This window comes from Lemur catta, chromosome 1 (assembly GCF_020740605.2).
Source record: "Lemur catta isolate mLemCat1 chromosome 1, mLemCat1.pri, whole genome shotgun sequence".
NCBI classification, from domain to species: domain Eukaryota; kingdom Metazoa; phylum Chordata; class Mammalia; order Primates; family Lemuridae; genus Lemur; species Lemur catta.
The window spans coordinates 35,952,833-35,973,313 of record NC_059128.1 but is presented as its reverse complement, the minus strand read 5'-3'; the positions used below and the strand labels follow the sequence as shown (position 1 = coordinate 35,973,313).

Sequence of the window (20,481 nt, the reverse complement as noted above, 5' to 3'; positions counted from 1 at the left end):
TTTTGATGCCAGCTGCCTTAGAAGCTCTTGCCAAGTGCACTAACTTACAGCAGCCTAAGGAATGGCCACTTACCTACTGACCCAGTTCCAGTAATCAGGTGTTCAGGGCCATTGGAATGCGTGTGACTGCCAGTGAGACGCATGAAGAAGGGGTATAGTGTGGTTAACTAAAATGCGCAAGACTGACCTTGCAGAGGGCTGGTTCATGGTGGCTTTTACCACCTTAGTCTTCCTCATCCCCTCCCCGCTGTGGCTGCCTCTCCACTGGACACAGCATCAGCATAAAAACTTACCTTGCATTTGTGGGTTTTTGAGGTGTCTCTGGCACACACTTCTCTACCCCACGTGGTTGCTAACCTAATCCATCTGAGTCCTTCCCATTTAGAAAATACAGAACAGCCATTGCTCATCAAAGCTCGTCCCACCCAGTTCTGCCTCTCCCCGTGCCAGTCACCCTCGGGTGGAGGCCAGCAGCTTGGTCAGATGGCTCGCCGGGTTCATGCAGCTTTCCTGGTGGCATATGTCAGCCAACCTGAAGAGCTGTGGTGGTGGCGGCTTTTGTTTTTGTGAATCTTGCCATTCCCTCTTCACTCTTACATCCTTGCTTCTCGTCAGCAGAGAGAGATGTCTAATAGATACGGGGGATTTTTTTCCTTCTAATTAAGGTATTACTTAAAATAGGAACTAGGAGGTCCTAAGTTGAGCGGTCTTATGATAGGGATCTGCTTAATGACACCAGTGACGCAGTGGGAGCTGAGCAGGCGCAGGGTCAGCTGCGACTATGTGGAAACCCTCTGGGCAAAGTCGGTGGCACTTAAACCCCCAGTACAGATGGGCTCTGTGTATCCACATCCTTTGGTAAAATATCAATTTCCTCACAAAGTGACCTCCAGCCCCCACAAAGGATGTCCCTGGCCCTGTGTGGACACAGTCCTCCTGCAGCCTGGGCTCACGTTTTACCTGCTCCGAGACCTCTCTCGACCCCCAGGCTTGTGAGCAGATACCACGCTTCCTCTGCTTTTCCTTCACAGCTTATCAGAATTTGTAGATTTGCTTGTTTATGTGACTTTTTTTTTTAAAGCAATGTGTTTCTCACACCAGACTCTGCATGGGGAGAGGCTGTGTCTGCCCTGTTTTCTCTCTGTCGGGTCCCCAGCACCTAATTCGGTACCTACTATCCAGGGACTTCATAAATGTTAGTGGGAGTGAGGAAACCCCTTGATCTTCAAGGTTCTTGGAACAAAGTGTTTTACGCTGTGTATCTTAAAGGTATCACTTTGTAACGAAGACTTACACATTCCTTTCATTAAGCAGTCTTAATTTCCACAGCACTGTATTCACACCGCTTGCATACTGCCTCTTACACTGCATGGTAACTTTTTTAAGAGTCCATGTCACCCTCTGGGTTAAGGGTCCCTTAAGGTGGAGTGGCGTCCGCTCATTTCTGTGTTCCCACTTCGGAGTTGTAATCCTGATGGAATGGAATTTCCAATGTGGAGGCCATTCTGAGGCTGCCCTTCGACTTCTGTTTGGCTGACTTGTCTAAAGGGTCTTTCTGTGATCATTCTCTGCCCACTTGTGAGGGTGAAAGCACCTGTTAGAAGGCATTTTACCTTTTGATTTACATTCCTCTCGCCAGTTCCCTGGCCTTCCAGGTGCAGAGCTAGAACTAGAACCACAGGCTTCTGATGCCGGCTCTACTTTTGATTTCATATAGGAATTCAAGGTTGTGCAGAATTACCTACAGGAGATCCAGGTGCTGCTCTTCCAGAGGGATCTGATCCCACCAGCCCCATCGTGCTGCCCCCTGACCTCTTGTCGGGATGTTTTGCTGAATATCTCCATTTGACAGTCTCTCCTCTCCAGCCCACAGCCCTAGCAGTATGTTGCTGATTGAACTCTAGGCTAATTGCTACACCGCATTGGAGCCTCTCTTGTGTTTTTATCCAGGATCGCCTGTTTTTTGTGATGGAGTTTGTAAACGGAGGCGACTTGATGTTCCACATTCAGAAGTCCCGTCGTTTTGATGAAGCGCGAGCTCGTTTCTACGCTGCAGAAATCATTTCCGCGCTCATGTTCCTCCATGAGAAAGGAATCATCTACAGGTGAGTTTTGGTGGCTGGTACCTTCTCTCCTAATTCCCCTGCCCCCTCTCCTGGCTTAATCCATCTTTCACCTCTCATGATAATCAACTGAAATCTTTTTAGAATTAAATACACAAAAGTTCGGCGTGTCCATTAGGATAAATGAACTATGTAGTGATAAACACTGCCTCTAAACTAAAACGTGCCCTATTTAGTATCCATAAAATAGACCTCAGAGACTTGGAAAAGACTATTCATGAACTGGTTCAACCAGCGTTTGCTAAGGGCCTGTTATAGCCAAGCCCTGCAAGGCGCTAAACACCTCATTGTTCTCTTTTTCCCATTTTAACATTTGAAGTAAATCGGTTGATCATGGATCCATTCAGTTTTAAGAATCCACACCTTACCTGAAGAATGTGGATAACTGTTGCCCTAAGTTGCTGTAGTAAGAATCATGGTCAGAATGGGCTTTGGTTCCCCTATCAGGAGCTAAGAGGTGAACTGCCGATGAACAGTGTCCTGCCTGATACTTGTCATCTGTAGGCCCCTCCCAAATATTTATTATTTGATTCCATTTCATGACACACAATCTTTTGATCATGATATACTGTACTTTGAACCGGCTCAAAATCTGGTTGATGGTGTTAGATCTCAGAACTCAGTGGATAGCAAATGAAACTGTAGTCAGAGAGAATGTTGCGAGGGTGAGAGATGTATGAGTGCATGTTAGACAATTTCTGCTCTTAAATTTTCCTTTTTTCCCCTATTGTCAGTGTCCTCCTACTCTTTAAATCACATCACAACCTAGTTGCCTTATAGACTCTTTTTCCTCTTGAGATGCAATTGTTGCTTTTCTTTGAGAAAAACTCTTTTATATGAGGAGCATGAATGCCAAAGGAAAGAATTTAATGATTGAAATTTGCTGTTTATTAGCCTTGTTCATGCTTATTCTTTTTGCGAACTCCTGACAGTATTGACATCATTATTAAAGCATAAGAGAGCTTTAAAAATAATGAATATTCTTAAATACCCTGGGAGTCAAAATAAGAAGAGAGCAAGTAGTGAGACCGTAAAGAATGCAGCAGGACCAGCAGACGATGCCAGAAAGAAGTGGGAAAGCAAATAAGGTAGAACAAGCCTGTGGAAGTGTCTTCTAATTCTCAGTGCAGAGTCCCAAAGCCTCAACTAGATGTAGCCCTTTTATCATAGACCCAAGACCCTGTGCAGCAGAGAAGGGGTGCAGAGCTGGTTGCCAGGCCTGGAGAACAGCAGTAGGAGTCACCTGCTTGAAGGTGATCTAGAATTTCCACTCATTCTTAAGCCCCGGGGCTGCCACAGGTTGCTTTAGACAGCCTGTGTTTGGGGCTTTCTTGCCCAGGCTGTGATGTTCCCCTGGTGGCTCTATCACAGAACTTTTCCTCTCTCTGCTTTCTGCCCAGTGTATGATGTATGGAGGTTGCTGGTCCCATCTCTGATGGTGAGGGGAGTTAACAGTCCTTCCCCGTGGTGGTTTGGTACTGTACGTCTTCAGGTTTCTCCTGTGGAGACACTTGGCTTCTTGTTCCCCTTTCAGTGATAGGACAACTTTAATTCATGAAAATCAGGCAGCAGGGGGGAAAGCAGTATGGTCTAAACTCAAGTTTTCTAGACTGTTTAGAGGCTTTAAGGTTTTGTTTGTTTGTTTGTGACAAGGGCTCACTCTGTCGTCCAGGCTGGAGTGCGGTGGCACCATCATATCTCACTGTAGCCTCAAATTCCTGGGCTCAAGCAATCCTGCCATCTCAGCCTCCCAAATAGCTGGGACTATGGGCCTGTGCCACCACACCTGTATAATTTTTTTTTAAATTTTTTGTTGAGGTGAGGTCTCACCCTGTTGCCCAGGCTGTTCTCAAACTCCTGGCCTCAAGCAATCCTCCTGCCTCAGCCTCCCAAAGTGCTGGGATTACAGGCGTGGGCCACCGCACCTAGCTGCAGCTTTCAGTATTGATGCAAGGCAGCAAGTTTGTTTTCTTGTGTCAGATGTTACTGCCTCTTGTTTTGTGTGTTTCATTTGTCTTAAAACATGGTGGATGGACACTGTAACCTAACGTAGTCTCTGGTGAAGCAATGTCAGCCCACATATTGAGAAGTTTTATTTTAATGCGTGGTATCTGTGATTCAATTCTGAGCATTGATTTTAATTTATTCTTGGACTTGAGTCCCATATTCAGGGTCTAACTGATATGGTTGACTTTGAAGGGAGCACATTTAATTAGGATAGATTCAAATGCTATTTTTATCCTGTGGATTTATTTCACAGGATAATTTAATTCCATCCCGTGTGCTGGCTGGGAGCAGAGTCTTAAGGATAAGCCTTTGAAAGCCAAGTCCTTGGAATTCACACGTAGTAAAGGGCACAGAGGGTGTGGCTTTGATACAGGAGCCTAGTGGGAAACATGGGAGCATCAGACAGCCTCGTTTATCATACGTGTCCTGGGACAGCCTTATCAGAGCTAAAATGATCCCCCCAGAAGATGCCTCTGACCTATCTATAGAGTTGTTATTTATTTTGATTTTTTTTTTTTTTTGGTGGGGGAGGGTTCTTTTTCCAGTAAGTTACAGAGGTGGTACCATCTGCCAGTCGCTGTCAAAGAGGACTTTAGAAGGTAGTGCCTTAGCCACCCCCTCCGATAGGAATTCCTTCTGTCAGCTGACTGCCTGTGTGAGAGGACACAGGCCAGTTTCATGTATGAGCTTTTCAGCTTGTGTCGTGACCCTGATTCTCAGACACACTCACTTGTATTTCATGGAGGAGCAGAACCCAGTTCCCAGGAGAGTTAACAAGAAGGGCCTGCCCCTTTGCCTTTGGTTGGAACGTCTGGAACCTGCCATGGCCCAGAAGCCAGGAAGAGTAGGCTGGGAAGTAGGCAGTCATCGAGTCAGCTTTGCCAAGGGGGAAAAAGACTATTCATCCCTTTGTCTTGGGCTTGTTGGCCGACTGGGAGCCCAGACAGTGCTCATGAATAATTTACACATGGCATTGACTTTTTTCCAGAGTCAAGCCCTACAGAAAACTTAGGGAAACAAAGGGGCAAACATCCCATTGACCAGCATGACAGGCACCATTTTCCATCGTGTTTCATGAACCATATTAAAGGGGAATTCAGCCATCATTGACATTCCAACCCCAAACTCCTAAAGCCAGTCTGCACACATTTGATTTGCTGTTTTTGACAAGAGCATGGAATATTATATCTGAAATACGTTGGGTGAGGAAGAGTTTATAGAAGGGCACAGCTTAAATTTCAGTTCCTCTTTACCATGTTATACTTGAACACACAGCACTTTTCTTTCAACACCCAGTTTCTAATGCATGAGGCTGAGCACTTTATACCTTGTGCATTTCTTGGCATGCTGGGTATGTGGCAATCGGAGTTTTCTCTTAAAGCTCCAAGCACTTCCTGTGGTATTTCGTGATCCCGTTTTCCAGATGTGGACCTGGCCCATGGAGGAAGGAAGCTCTTGCCCCACAGAGGCTGCTTGCCAGGTCTGACGTACAGTCTTCTACCCCAATGCTTATGTAGCACATTTCTTTCTTTCTTCTTTCTTTTTTAAATCCAACGACAGATTTACAAGAAAAGCACATTAACTTTTAAAGAGGATCACCTTTGATTTCTCCTCAAATTGAGAGAAAAATCTCTACTTAAGTTTGCTTTTTTTTTTTGTAAATCAGAATTTGGGGAGACTAGCAATCTCCCTCTGGGATAAGCTCTGTTAAGCTGGTCTCTGAACACAGTTGTTAGATCTGTGTGAATAGAACAGTGTCTACCATCATCTAACTCTTGTTTCTCCAGGATATCGTGGGTGGTCGCAGGTGCCTCGCTGACTCCAGATGCCTGTGCACCTGAGCTTAGCTGGGCGAACCTTTGCTTGGTGAGCGGTCTCCTCCGTGAGCATCGCTTCCAAGCAAAGCTACGCTCAGCTGAGAATTCACAAGTGATGTGTTTCCAAATCAGTTTGTGTTTTGGGTCAGTGATGGGTATTACGTGCCTGAGTCACTGCTCTCTGCGGTTCTCCGCTTCCGGAAAACTGTGGCAACATCTCTCTGATTCCCTTCTCCTGGGACCTCTGTTACTCCTCAGTATTTCTTATCAGCAGACTTTCAGAGTCCCCAGATATCTTTCATTTGAGCCTGGAATTTTGGACTCTTACCTCACCCTTACTGGAATTCAATTCCATATTTATATTTATTCTGCTCATTCTAGTGAGAAAAACCTTCTTTTTAGATAAAGATGAAAGTCAAATTTAACAGCTCTGTTTTCCCTTTGTCACATGATGGCATCATTCCTTCTGCTCTAAGAAGTAGGTCGACACTTTCTTGATCTGCTTTCTGCAAAGACAGCTATAGATTGTCATTTGTTATTTTTATAGTCCTTGTTTGTTCATGATATGCCAACCATGGAAATTCTCAATGCATTACTAGCTTTCACAGCAGATTTTGGCTGCGAGCCCTCACCGAGAACTAATATTGAACTCTGAACTTTGTAGTCACCTCTCATAGATGGTCATGCCTTGTTCTGCCAAATGGTGGCCTCATTCAGTGACTACTCTTCCACTGTCACTAGAAAGGGTCTGCCATCCCTGACTCCTAAGATCATTTTACAGGGTTGTGAAGGAGAGCTCAGAGCTTGCCAGCTTATTATAGGAGTTGACATTTCCCCCAAATGTAGGCTTCCCCTTTCCCACAGTGAAACTCATCGGCCACCTTTCTGCACTCTTGCACAGCCTTCAGAGATCATTTAACAAGTATTTATTGCACGTCAGCTGTCCGCCAAGGATATGGATACAACAATGAGCAAAAATACTCCCTGGTGCAGGGTATGGTCTAGTGAGGCAGAAAGACATCAATCAAATGATCATACTAATATAAAATTGCAACTGTGATCAGTGCTATGAAGAAACGAAATGCAATGCAATGAATGAGAACCTCGAATAGAGTGGTTTGGTCTGGTTAGGGGAAGATGGAATATTTTCCTGAGAAAGTGACCTTTGAGCTGAGCCCACAGTGAAGAGGGAAGTAGGGAGCATTCAAGACAGAAGGAACAGCAAGTGCAGCTGCCCAGTAGCAGGAAGAAGCATGACAATTTCAAGGGCTTTTAAAGAAGGCCATTGTGGCTGGAGTTAGGAGGCGTTTATTCCCACAGTTGGCATTTCATTATCCTAGAGGCTTCCGTCAGCTGATGACTTCAAGATTGTATTAGACACTCCTTGTAAATAATTTATTTAAAAGTTAGGTAAGGCTGGTCACATTGCCAATCCCTAGAGGAGCCATCCATTGACAGTGTGTTCCTTGTGTCTGGGTCTTTGTGTTTATACTCAACAATGGAGTTATAAAATATTAGAGCCAGATGAGAACTCAAAGATCATCTAGTGCCAAGTTCTCTTTTACAGATGAGAGAATTCATGTCTGAAACATCCAGACAGTAAATTGCTTCTCATAGTGGATGTTCTCTTAGGGTGGCTCATCTGAAATTTGTTTTCCATCTCCAGAAAAATAAAAATACAATTAGAAAATTTTGTTTCAATCTTCAAGGTACTGCTGACATGAAGAGCTAATCAAGACATTTGGAGGCATTCAACAACATTTGCTCCATTTCAGTGGGGAAAATCCGGTTGAGATCAGAACATAATGACTGAGCTGCCACTTTGTACCGGGCATCGTGTTAGGAGGTGTAGATACAAGAGGAGTAGATGCGCTGTCTGCCCTTCAAGGCTTTTTCTGTGGCAGGAAGAGAGATGGTCTGTAAACAAGCAATGGCAGATGGATTCCAGAATTGGAGTATGCCCAGGGTATTTTTGGAACACCAGGATGGCCACTTAGCCTAACTAAAATGGGTGTTCAGGCAGCTTCCTGAAGGAGGTGATGCCTGAGCTGAGTGTGAAAAGTTAAAAGCTGAACAAAGATCAAGAGGGTGTTTAGATAGGGGGGCAAGTTTGAGCAAAGCAGAGAAGTATGAAAAGTTGTGGCGAATGTGTGGGCAGACTGGAAAACTGCAAGCATTTTGGTAGGACTGGAGAGCCTAAAATTTGAGGTATGGTGGAAGAAGAGGCTAAAGGGATGGCAGGAAGCTATGAAGGGCTTACTGTTCTTGCAATGTTTGAATTCTGTGTCACTTAGGCTTTGGCACCATTGCCTATCACAGGAAATGTTAAAATGGCAGTGGCTCTAATCAGATAGAAACATTTTTCTGTCTTGTGTAAAAAGCCTGGAGGTAGGTGGTCCAGCTCTGCTGTGGAAGCTCCATGGAGTCATCTGGGACCCAAATTTCTGTGTTTTCTGTTCTGCCATCTTCAAGGTCACCTCCAAGTCTAAAATGTTTGCTGAAGCTCCAGGAATCATCCCAGTATTCCTGTTCCAGGCAATAAGAAGGAAAAGAGGACACTCTTCCTTTTGATGGGCTTCCTGAAATTCTACACAATCTGGCCATGGAATTGGCCAGAATTTGGTCACATGACTGCACCTAGCTGCAGTGAAGACTAGGAAATACAGTTTTACAAGTGGCCATGTTCCAGCTAGAAATCAGGCTCTCATTATTAATAAGGGGAAGAATAGTTATTTGATAGGAAACTCACAGTATCAGACACAAATTCCATGCCAGGGAGTTTGGGTTTTAGGTAGTAGATAAAGGAGAATCTTGGAAGAATCTTCAGCAGGTCTCATGACATGAGTGGATTTGTAGTTCACATTTACTGGGGACATGCACATGGTGGGCAGCAGCCAGGGAAGGGAGGTTCAATCGGAGGCAGTTGCCGTGTTGCAGGTAAGAAGATGATCAGGACCTGGACTGAGACAGTGATGGTTGGGCTGAAGAGAAAGGTGTAGGTTTAGGAGATATTAACAAGTAGAACAGACAGGACTTAGTGATTGAGTGGGTCCAAGGTTGAAAAAGAAATCAGGAGTCATTCCCAGGTGTTTAGCTAGAAGGTTGAATGGATGGTGGTACCATTAACGGTAGAGAGAATGAGCCCAGGAAGTGGTCTAGGCAGAAGAGGAAGATGAGAAGTTTTAGATACGTTCTATGTCAGGTACCTGAGACACGTTCCAGTGGAAATGCTCGATAGGCAGGTGCATGTGAGTCTGAAGCCCAGTGAAGAAGATGAGCTAGAAGTAAATATTTGGACATCGTCAGGACACGGCTGTTAGTTCAGATCACGAGAATGGATGAGATCACCCAATAAGAATGTCTTAAAATGGAACAGTGAGTCAAGGACAGAACCCTGAGGAACCAAGCCCCATTAGAAGAAATCTGCCTAAATTTGGCTCCAGGGTTTAAAAAAATCAATATACCACATCATTTAGAGTAAGTATCCCCAAGGTATAAGTCCATTAAAAATATAATAAAAGAGTAGGAAAAGATAACTTATTTTGAAATAAGTTTGTGAGGCAGCATATATTCTTTCTATTGAAAGTATGCTGGGCATGGTTTTCAGAAGCTAGACCCAGCTCTGGTTCTGGGGATGTGGGTAGATTGCTGAATACTCTGGTCCTGTTTGTCCCTCTGTGCAATGGGGGATGCCATTGACACAGCCTTGCTGTAGGGTGTTGGTCAAGCCCAAATCACATGGAAGTGGAAATGTGAAAGCTCTTTGAAATGTGCTGTGTTAATGTCCATATAAGAGATTATTCTTTGCATACATGGTACCAACTGTTTAGGGTTTTCTTTGTAGCATAGGCTTGGGCTGAAATTATCCTCAAGACCACTGCCTCAAGAATAGGGAATTTTCTTTGTCACAGAAATTGGAGTTTTAGCTTGTAAAAATCAACCCTTTGAAGACCAGTATCTTTATGGTAAAGTAAATTTGAAATTTGAAAGAGCTTAAGTTTTTGTAAACTTAAACTCTTTCAAACCAAATCATTTTCTCTGTATTTCAACAATATTTTGAAATTTTATGTGATTAATATACTTACTATGTACTTATCATAAACCCTGGAGATGATTTTCTTAGGAAGCCCTGGAGCATATGGGACATATATGCTTGCATTCTGCTTAAATTTCGAGTCTCTAATGTTTGAGAGGAGCAGCTGAACTCTTTTTGAGTTTACCTCTTCTAGTATTGAAGCAAATTTTTGGTGCTTAATTTGAGAGGAGATTCAAGAACATTTTCAGACCATTAGTGGAGGGAATATCCTGGGGGTGAAATCTCAGTAATGCAGTTTCTTACAGGATTTAACTTAATAGCAGAAAGAAACTTAAGCTCTGGAACACTGATTGTTTTTCTGTACTTGATATATTAAATCAGAATGCTGATCTTGGCCTTCGCTCATCAGCGTTTGGCCTTTTCATCAATGAAGGCTGTGGTTATTTGGAACTAATTGATAAATGTGTTAATGGATTTCACTGGTTAATGAAATCAGACCACCAGTTTTTCTCTTCTTTCCACCAAACTGACCAAACAACTTATTGCTTCATTATAATTACAGACAATGTTGGGTTTATTTCCTAAGCAATAAAAATATAGTTATTTGATCTTTATGCATTAGATGAAGACTGCCATGTGTAAAATGTGATTGAATTGTGCTGTTCAACAAATGGTTATGAAATGTCTATCAAATGCAAAGCTTTAATGTCAGGCTCTTATGGAGTAAAAGGAGAATCAAGATAGGCCCTGCTTCAAGCTTGGGGTATTTGTTCTTTCCTTTAAAAAATATTTGTTGATCACCTACTGTGTACCATAGCACTGTGCTAAGCTCTGGGAAAATACAGGAAATAAAACAGACAAAAACTCCTACCTTTAGGTTGCTTAAATTCCGGTACAAGTAGTCAGACAAACAGAAAAAGTAAACATATTGAATGTTGGGGTGATAAGTTTTATGAATAAAAAGCTTAGTAAAACTAAGATAAAACTTAGGAACAAAGGTTTACTTTTTTACATAGAGAATTAAGAAAGGCTTCTCTGATAAGGGCCATTTGAGCAGATGAGCAGAGACCTAAGAATGGGAAGAGGCAGCTCCATGTGAATGTCTGGGCAAAGAGCATTCCAGGCCAACCCTTTGGGAGGGAACGTGCACAGCGTGGTCCAGGAGCAGCAAAGCGACCAGTGGGCTGGAGCAGGGTGGACTGGGTGAGCCTGCGGGGAGATGACCCAAGCCCTCTTGCTTGGATTCTGTGATACAGAATACTAGCCACGTGTATTGAGCATTTATATGGTGGAACTCTGCAGTCCACCTCAGTGATATCCTTCGAATACATGCAGGTGCTGAGTTCCCTTACCCTACAGCCTTTACACACACATTTCCCTTTGCCTAGAATGCTTTCCCCCTCTGTTTGCCAAGTTTCCTGCTACTAATCCTTGTAGTCTCAGCTCAGGTGTCACCTCCTCTGAGAAACGTTTCCTGACTCTCCTGCCCTCCAAACTCCATCTAGGTAAGGTGCCCTTCCTCTGCTCCTAGGGCAACCTATAATACCCTTCCCTTAGTGCTTTTAGTGGGCTGTGCCCCTCAGCATATGGGCTGCCTTCTGAGGGCAGGGACTGTGGCTGTCTAATCCCAGCACCTAGGACAGGGACAGGAATCATAGGTGTTCTTAAGTGTTCATGGAATTGACCTGGGCTTCAAACTCTGTGCTGCTTTCTATTTTAAGATGACAGATCACCTCTGAGACTATATTATGATCACCACCATTTACTGAGCATCTTCTATAAGCCAGGCTCTATTCTAAGCTCCTTTGTATTAACCCATCTGCTCCTCATGACCACATCGTGAGATGGTGCTCAGCTTGGGAAGAGCAGCTCAGTTATCAGCTTATACGGGTCTAAACCTATGCTTTTCTTAGAATTCAAGGTAGTATGTTTTTTTGTTTTTGTTTTTAATAAATGAAAGCCTGCTGAGAATTTTCTCTGATCTAGTGAAAGAAATGTTTGTGTATCCATAGTAGTGTTTTTTAAATTATAACTCAAATTCTTCAATAATTTTAAAGTTTTAGATTTTTATTTTGATGATATAAATAATTCTTTCACCCATTATAAAGATTTGTAATTGTAATTCTCAAATGAAGGTATTGCATAGGAAAAGACTTAGTGTTTCTTCAAATGTTCATTTAAAAGGAGCCATATACTAGTTGGGTTTTGAGAAGAAGGGATGGTCTCTGCCATGATTCTTCTACCCCATTTCTACGTTTGATGACTTAGGTCTATAGCATCTGCAGCAAGCTTAAGTTGTATACTTTTTCTGCTTAAGGCAATGCTAATCACTCTCAGAGATACATTAGATCTGTCTGCTATATTCGCAGGACTTCAGTTGTAATCCAATTCAATTTTTATGCCCTTTTGCTAAATGTAAAGGTAATGTCTTCAAGATAATTTTTATAAATTGGACTTTGCTTTTGTAAGTTTCTTAAACCTACTGTGTATATTTGACACATATGATCGTGGTAGAAATCCTGGCAATTTTCCTTTTCCACAATTATGTGTAGGTCATTGAGTAACAGTAACACCCTAAAGTTATTAAAGGGCTGTATCTTCAAAGTAAGCTATGCAAAAATATTCTGCTCATAAAAATGTGTATATATAATCTTCATTTCAGTATATATTCATTATGAGGGCAATGATTTTTCACTGTGTTTTTTAAATTTTAAAATAAAATTTATTCTTGGTTCTGTAGTTACAAATGTAACACATAGTGATTTTTGAAATTTAAAGTATTAAAAGTAAAAATGAAATAAGCTATAATCCTACCACTGAAAGATAGCCATTTTTCTTTAGATGTATTTCCTTTAAGTCTTTTAATATACAATATTTACTTTAAAAAGAAAAAAAACTTGAGGTCATAATATATATATATTTTTGACCTAATTTTTTTCACATAATAATCCATGACCATTTTCATGAAAGTATTTACATTGTCTTTTGAACCTGTTAAGTGATGCAGAGTGGTCGGTCATATGAACCTACTTAAGTTGTAGTACATTTAAGTTGATTTACTATTATTATTTATGTGTTTATATCCTTATACATATCTATTTGGATCAGTCTTTGATTCTTTCCCTAGAAAGATTCCTGGAGGTATTACTGTTGCGTCAAAAGGCACACTCATTGTACAACTTTAAGGCAGGCATTGTGGCTAAGAGCCAGGGCTCCAGAGTTGAATGAACCTGTTTCCAGCCTTGGTTCTGCCTCTTCCATTTGTGGGATCCTGAGCAAATTACTTATCCTCTCCAAGCCTCAGTTTCTTCATTGATAAAATGGAGATACTAGTAATGCATACCTGAGGGTATTTGTTAGAATTAAATGGGGGGGGGACGTAAAGCCTTTAGCCCAGGGCTTGGTATGTACTACATGCTCAGTAATGTTCACGTTTGAACATTCTATCTGCTACCACTCTCAGAAAAAGCATCAAAACACATGTTCTAACAATGGTATTTGGCTGGGCCCAGTGGCTCACAGCTGTAATCCTAGCACTCTGGGAGGCCGAGGCGGGAGGATCGCTCGAGGTCAGGAGTTCGAGACCAGCCTGAGCAAGAGCGAGACCCCGTCTCTACTATAAATAGAAAGAAATTAGCTGGACAACTAAAAATATATATAGAAATAGAAAGAAATTAGCTGGACAACTAAAAATATATAGAACAAATTAGCCAGGCATGGTGGCGCATGCCTATAGTCCCAGCTACTCGGGAGGCTGAGGCAGTAAGATTGCTTGAGCCTGGGAGTTTGAGGTTGCTGTGAGCTGGGCTGATGCCACGGCACTCTAGCCTGGGCAAAAGAGCGAGACTCTGTCTCCAAAAAAAAAAACCAAAACAAAACAATGGTATTGGTGTTATCTTTCCAGTTCACTTTCCCCCCATAGATCTTAAGTACACAATTTGATAAATTTTGACATGTGTACACACCATGTAATCAACACTCCAAATAATATATAGAACATTTCCATCATCCCAGAAAATTTCCTGGTGCCCCTTTCAGCTAATCCTCAACCACCCCATAGGCAACCCGTGATTCTCTATTGGTATTATAGGCTATGGATATCCGCGTTGAAACTCTAGAGGGTCCTCAAAGTGGAATTGCTTCTAAGTAAAGAAGACAGTAGCAATATAGAGCTAATGTATCCTTGTCAGTGTAAGAGGATAGGTTTTTTTGACACATCTTATTTTATTCAGATAGCAGTCTGATCACACATGGTCCAGAACACTCAAATAATAATGTAATCAGTTGTTAAAGATTGGTCTTCAAACATTATAGCCAATGATACCATGCTTGCCTATGATCTCTCCCTTATAAAACCACATCCACACCTCAGTGGCCACCAAACCATTCAGCACAGCTTCCTTAATTGTGAGCTGTTTGAAGCCACCAGTTTGTGCACTATCAACTATTTTTTTCAGGCTCTGAAAAGCTCTAGGGATCTCAGCTGGGGTTGGAGGAACCAGCTCAGTCTTGGGGAAGTACCAAAATGTGGCCAGTCGAGGCTTTGAATAAGTCGCAGCAGTGTTCACCAGTGCCAAGGCTTCTTTGCGAGGTTATGGACAAAGTGAGCCACGGTTCTTAGAAAGTCCGTCACCCCGAATGGCCAGCTGAATGTCACACCTCCAAAAAACCAAGAGGTTGGGGTTCTTTCAGTTGACCATGTATGAGTTTAATGGTGGTTGTGGTCAGAAGAAACCACCCAAAAGGAAGACCCCGTCCTCTCAGGGAAAATAATTCCAGGAGGATAAATAGCAGCACAACAGTGGGTATCTGAGGGTCTGAGATAGTATAGGTGATTTTTATTTTCTTTGTAATGCTTTTCAAACGTTCTGTATTGAACAAATGTTATCTTTTTTAATAATTAAAAGTACTGCTTTAGAAAGGGATATCACATGTGATATTGTGTTTCCTGACATGCTAGTGTCAAAAATAGGTAACTTGCTGCTGTACCAGTTAAGTTCTGTAAAGCCTTGACCTTCAGGCTGTGACCACTCCTTGTCTGTGAATCCCAGTTCCACGGAAATCCCAGAGTTTGCTCAGGCTTCCATAACAAACACCACAGACGAGGTGCCTTAAACAGAAATTCATGTCTTACAGTTCCGGAGGCTGGAAAGTCCAAGACCTGGGTGCTGACTGATTTGGTTTCTCCTGAGAGCTCTCTTCCTGGCTTGCAGGTGGCTGCCTTCTTGCCGTGTCCTCACATGGTGGGCAGAGAGAAAGAGAAAGGCACAAACTCCCTGATGTCTTTTCTTGTAAGGCCACAAATGTTATCATGAGGGCCCCATCTTCACGACCTCACCTAACTTCTGATTATCTCCCAAGGGCTCCACCTCCAAATACCATCACATTAGGGCTTAGTGATCCAACATATGAATTTTGGTGGTATACAAACAGTCCATAGACAGTCATTCAATATTCATACATATATTGAGTTTTATAAAATGTCTGTTATGTTAAGCAAGGTGTTTTGCAGCTATTTTAGTTTGATAGATAGTGCAAAATCTGCCTGGAAATGATTTCAGTCCTAAGGAAATCAGAACCTGCTGGAATTGACTGGCAGGAGAGAACAGTAGAGGATTAGTCCAAGGTGTTATCATTCTTTTGACTTACTAAGCCGTGTATGTTAGTCTTGGAGCTGTGTTTGTCAGGTGTGTTGAGACCAAGTCCTTCTGGATCCAAGTACTTGAACCTGGCAGGATAAATAGCTGAATGGAATGCAGTAGTATAGTTTACCTTTTAATAACTAGTCTGCAGTGTGTATCTGAAAGTGAAATTTTTTGCTTTGTCTTGCAAATGAATTTTCCTTTTATGTAAACTTCCTAAGTAGAAATATAAATTGGTGCAAGTGCCCTGTTACTGTTTGGCGAAAATGATTGTATAAGATGAATGTCTTGGTTCAGTTGCAAAGAGGACTTAGTGAAACCTGCCTGGCACGCTGCCCCACACCCTGGAGAATAATGTTGTGGGGAGGTCTGGTTCCCGACATGTGTGGGTGGTGCAACAATAGGAAGGTGGCAGTTTGACTGCCTGGCCTTTTCTATCTCTTTCCTCCCTTGGTACTGCTTCTCCAACCTCCAGTGTACCCATCCAGACCTGCTCTTTCCCCTGCAGAGTCACTGTCGTACACCATTCTTGACACTTGCATCAAAATTTACTTTGTTCCACTGATAAAATTCTAGAATCTCATGGTTGGAAGGGAGTTTAAAGTAGTATACCCCTCCTCTTTCAAAGCCTGAATATCTAACATCTTCTGAACAGTCATTTCTTCTATACTCAGACACCTCCAAGCAAAAAGGAGCTTATGTCTTCCACTTTTAGGTATCTGTGACTATTGGAAATTTCACCTTTGTGTTGACTCAGTGTTTTTCAGTAGGCTTCCGTTTGCTAGTTCTGAACTACCTGTAAGGGGTAGACTGAAAAAAAATGCAAATATTTTACAAGAAAGCCTTGCAGATTTTTGAAGGCAATCTGGGTCTCCCAACCCAGTTCGCCTGTCAAAGCAGAAAGTGCCATTAGCCGGATATTGCTCATTCTGGCTGTCTCTTCATGATGGCCAATTTCTGAGCAATCATAATCCACCATGTCATTATTCACTCTAGGTAGCTGGATCAATATCCAGTTGATTTGTCACATTCTTCTCTTATAAAGTCAGAACTATCTTCACTTGTAGTTGGTTAACTAAACTAGTATGAGTTGTGGTGCTTTTAGCTCATGCTGCCTGTCCTGGGTAAGATTTAGTCTTTAATTGCATATTGTTGATGCTGAGTATAGGGTAGCAAGCATGGCGGGAAGTTAAGTATTGGTGTGATGATCTCAGAATAGGGTGTTCAAAGTTTCCTTTTGTGTGATCTTATAGGAATTTAATCCCTGCATATTTTTGTGAGTATAGCTTTAGCCTCTGTGTGCGCATGCAAACACAGAAAGTAGCCGTATTTTCCAGAACCAGGGGTTTCTGTGCACGTTCCACTCTGAAAAGGTAGATGTTTCCCACTCAGATCAGTCAGTGACTTTCTGAAGGGTGAATTGCCAAAGATGGAGTACAGGATGGACATAGGTGTGGGGATGGGGAGACCAGGAAGTCACTTTTGATCACGCTGAATTAGAGGAACCTGTGGCACTCCCAGTCAAATGATCCATCTCAAGGTTGGAAATGCCAGGCCGTGTACTGTAGGTTTATTGCATGGGACAGTGTGAAATAAGGCTGTGATGTTAGATAAACTCTTCTTTTCTTTGAGTCTCGGTTTCCTCATCTACAACCTGGGGATAACAGTACTACCTGTTCCATGGAGTTATTTTGAGAATTAATTCACGTGGCTTGTTTTTCCCAGCATCTGGCATCAGTTAATACTCCATACACATTATCAGTTATTAAGAAGAAAAGTGATCCAGGGAAGAAACTTCAACAATGAGTCCATTGAAGAGATGGACAAATCCAATAAGGAAATGGTAGAATGAATTGTGGTGCACTCATACCATAGAATACAATGCAGCTATTGAGAGAATGAGTTAGCTCTACATTTATTGACCTGGGTGGTTGGTCTCTGCTAAAGAAATGAAAAATGACATTAAAGAGTAGTGTGTGTGTGTGCTCATTTTAATCCCATTAAAAAACAAAAACAGTAGCAAAAGCCATCTGTACGTAGATATTTGCACAGAGAAAGTGGTAGAACAACAGAAACAAAACAGTTTGGAATGAATGGGGTGAATGGTTATTACTTTTTCATTATGTATTTTTATATTATCTTACTGATTATGATGAGAGTGTGTTACTTTTGTGGTTTTCAAGGATAAATTCTTTACAGATACAAGTGCACAGAGAGAAGTCAAAGTTGTAAGAAATCAAGCAGTGGGAGGGGGAGGAGGGGAGGGGCAAAAACCCACCTAACAAGTACAGTAAACACTATTTATAGCCCTGACTCAAGACATGTATCAGAAACATTTGTACCCCCTTAATATTTTGAAATAATTCGAAAGAAAAAAAAAAACAAAAAAGCCAAAGGAGTGGGGGATGGGTGGTAGAAGGGAAATCAGCCAGCAAGGCATGAGAGGCAGTAGGCAGACGGGAGGATGTGTGCAGGGGAGTGCGTCGTTAAAACCCAAAAGACTCATACCTCTCCTCTCATTATTTGTCATGGCTACCAGAGAGTTTGCATCTTGAGCTTTTATTCATTTTCATTTGGTGTCCCTCAATTTCTGGCACAGAGAAAAGTGATATTTCTTACTTCTTCATTTCTGTTTTTATTTCTAGCAACGGAGCCAACACTGGCCTGGTGATAGGAAGTGATAAGTGATAGGAAGTTGGGCAGAAGCACGGTATCATTCGTTGGCAAAAAAGCAATGTCGTTTTAATTTAATGTTAAAATGTAAGTTAATGTATGCACATAAAAGAAAGAGCAGTCTTTAGCTGTTCTAAAATGATGACAGTGAACGCTAAATCCTCTTCATACTCCTATCCCCTGCCTCCCAATTCCTTTTCCTCAAAGCATGTCCTTGTATGTCCTTCCAGAAATGGTCTTGTGTATACACAAGCTCTGTGTTTGAGTCTGTTTCCTGTTGAAAAACAACTGGTGGTATATACTTGAAGAACAGAGATTTTTTCCTAAGTCTTTAGAGAGATAAGATCTAAACCCTTAAATCAAGGTAGTAGGTCAGCCACTTTTTCTTTTCTTGGAAGGATCTGTGGGTAAGGGTTCAAGCCCTGTAAAGAATTCAGCTATCTCTTTGGAGAAACTCTGTGTGTTTTTTCAGAGCATGCAACAGGCTTTTAAAAGTTTGTTGTGGTTACATAGCTACAAAGAGAGATTTCTTTCCAGCACTACATGTAGAGCAGTTATCAGCCATTATTTACCACTAGACTAAAGAGCAGAAGCACATACTTCCACGTGGTCGTGTAGTGTCCTCTGCCTCGCAGAAATGGCTCACTCATTCAGCAGTGACTTTTCAAACTCCTTTCTGTATAGGCATCGCACCAACTACTGGCAAGGGGGAAACAATCCAAAGTGAGCTCTTGTCCTCTAAGAACAGCACCACCAACCCCAAATCCTGCAAAGGAAGCAGGAGGGGGTATTAAATCTTGGTTTACTCCAAACAGTGAGAAGCTTTCAACCTCCCAAGTTCACCCAGTGAGGATTTTAACACTCCTCTGACAAAGAAATGGGGCTGAGCAGTAGAGGAAGGCAGGCGACACTGAGTCATGGAGTTCACCCTTTAGAGGAAGGCCATCATGAGCCATTCCTGAGGGACCTGTCCGTGGCTCTTGTGTTGATTCTTGAAGGAAGGAAGGGGAGGAAGGAAGGAAGGGAAGGGGTGAAGGATGACGAAGAAGGGAAGCAGGGCTTTTTTTTTTTTTTTTTTTTAACTCCTACACACTGAATGGAATTGGAAAAAATGCACTATGGTGGTGAAATGAACTGACAAAGCTGGGGAGGAAGATTTTAACAAAGGCAACCCCGAAATCTGAATGCTGTGGGGCTGTCCATTTCATTGCTGCATAAGCAGGGTGATACAATTTTGGCCTAAAGAACACTGAAGTTTTGTTTTCCCATCTGCGAACAGACAGGTTCAAACCTGTCAGAGGCTGTAACTGAGTTTCCTTGTGACTGATTTATGTGTGTACTGGTGATTTTTTTTTTTTTTCCTGTAAGAATCTGGTTGAGTAATTCAGAAGGTTAAAAAATAACAAAGCAGAAATAAGTGAGAGAAGTTAGCTGAGGTCTGTCCCCTATGCCAGGAAGGTACCCAAAGACTGGAAGGTTCTGTGAGGTCTTTGTCTGGTTCTGCCTATGCAAATACTCGGCCACGCTCAGCAGAGCTTGAGTGCTGTATCTGTTCAGCTGCCATTTGAGAAACAGGACTCTGTTCTCTGTAGCATATTCCTTGGGGTTTCAGAATGTAAAATATGAAGTGTGTATAATCACAGGCCAGGTTCCCAGCATTTCTTGGCAATTTCAGCTTTGGCAGCAAGAATGGGAAAAACTGAATTTTTTTATGGCCAGGAAAGCTGAGTATAATCTTTGTGCTGTGGCACGACCAAAGGTAGTGAATCTGTTACAAAGCGCTTTTCCTCTGAAGTACATCTCAGGGGCCGCTATGCTTTGTTCCGTTTGCTGCAGCTATCAGATATGTTTATATTCTGTTTTCATAAAGAGAAAGAGCTGGAGTCGAGGTCTTACCATGTAGAGTATTTTCACAATATCTTACTCGATATATTATCCAGGAAGAGTGACCTGTGTTACATTTTGTGATTTTAAGAATTAATTCTAGAACTGAAAACTTACTGGAGCAGCTTGAGATAATTTACTTTGTGTAAGAATTAATTCTCAAGATAAAAACCCATCAGAGTTCAAGATGAGAAGGAGTCAATAAAGAACACTTTCAACAGAAGAATTATTTTAGAAATCACTCTAACCTTGAATAAGCTTAGATGAACTTATCTGGCGAGGAGGTAGGTCAGAACTCG

The 20,481-nt window shown here is 42.1% G+C and overlaps 1 protein-coding gene across 2 annotated transcripts in view; it reads left to right on the top strand.

Annotated features, from left to right (window-relative positions):
* Positions 1–20,481, top strand: part of PRKCH (protein kinase C eta) — a 216,606-nt gene that overhangs the window by 146,027 nt on the left and 50,098 nt on the right. For both annotated transcript variants that reach the window (XM_045566057.1, XM_045566065.1), the window contains one exon: positions 1,951–2,105. In XM_045566057.1, the coding sequence (XP_045422013.1) occupies positions 1,951–2,105 (155 nt within the window). The remainder of the gene's footprint in view (positions 1–1,950; positions 2,106–20,481) is intronic.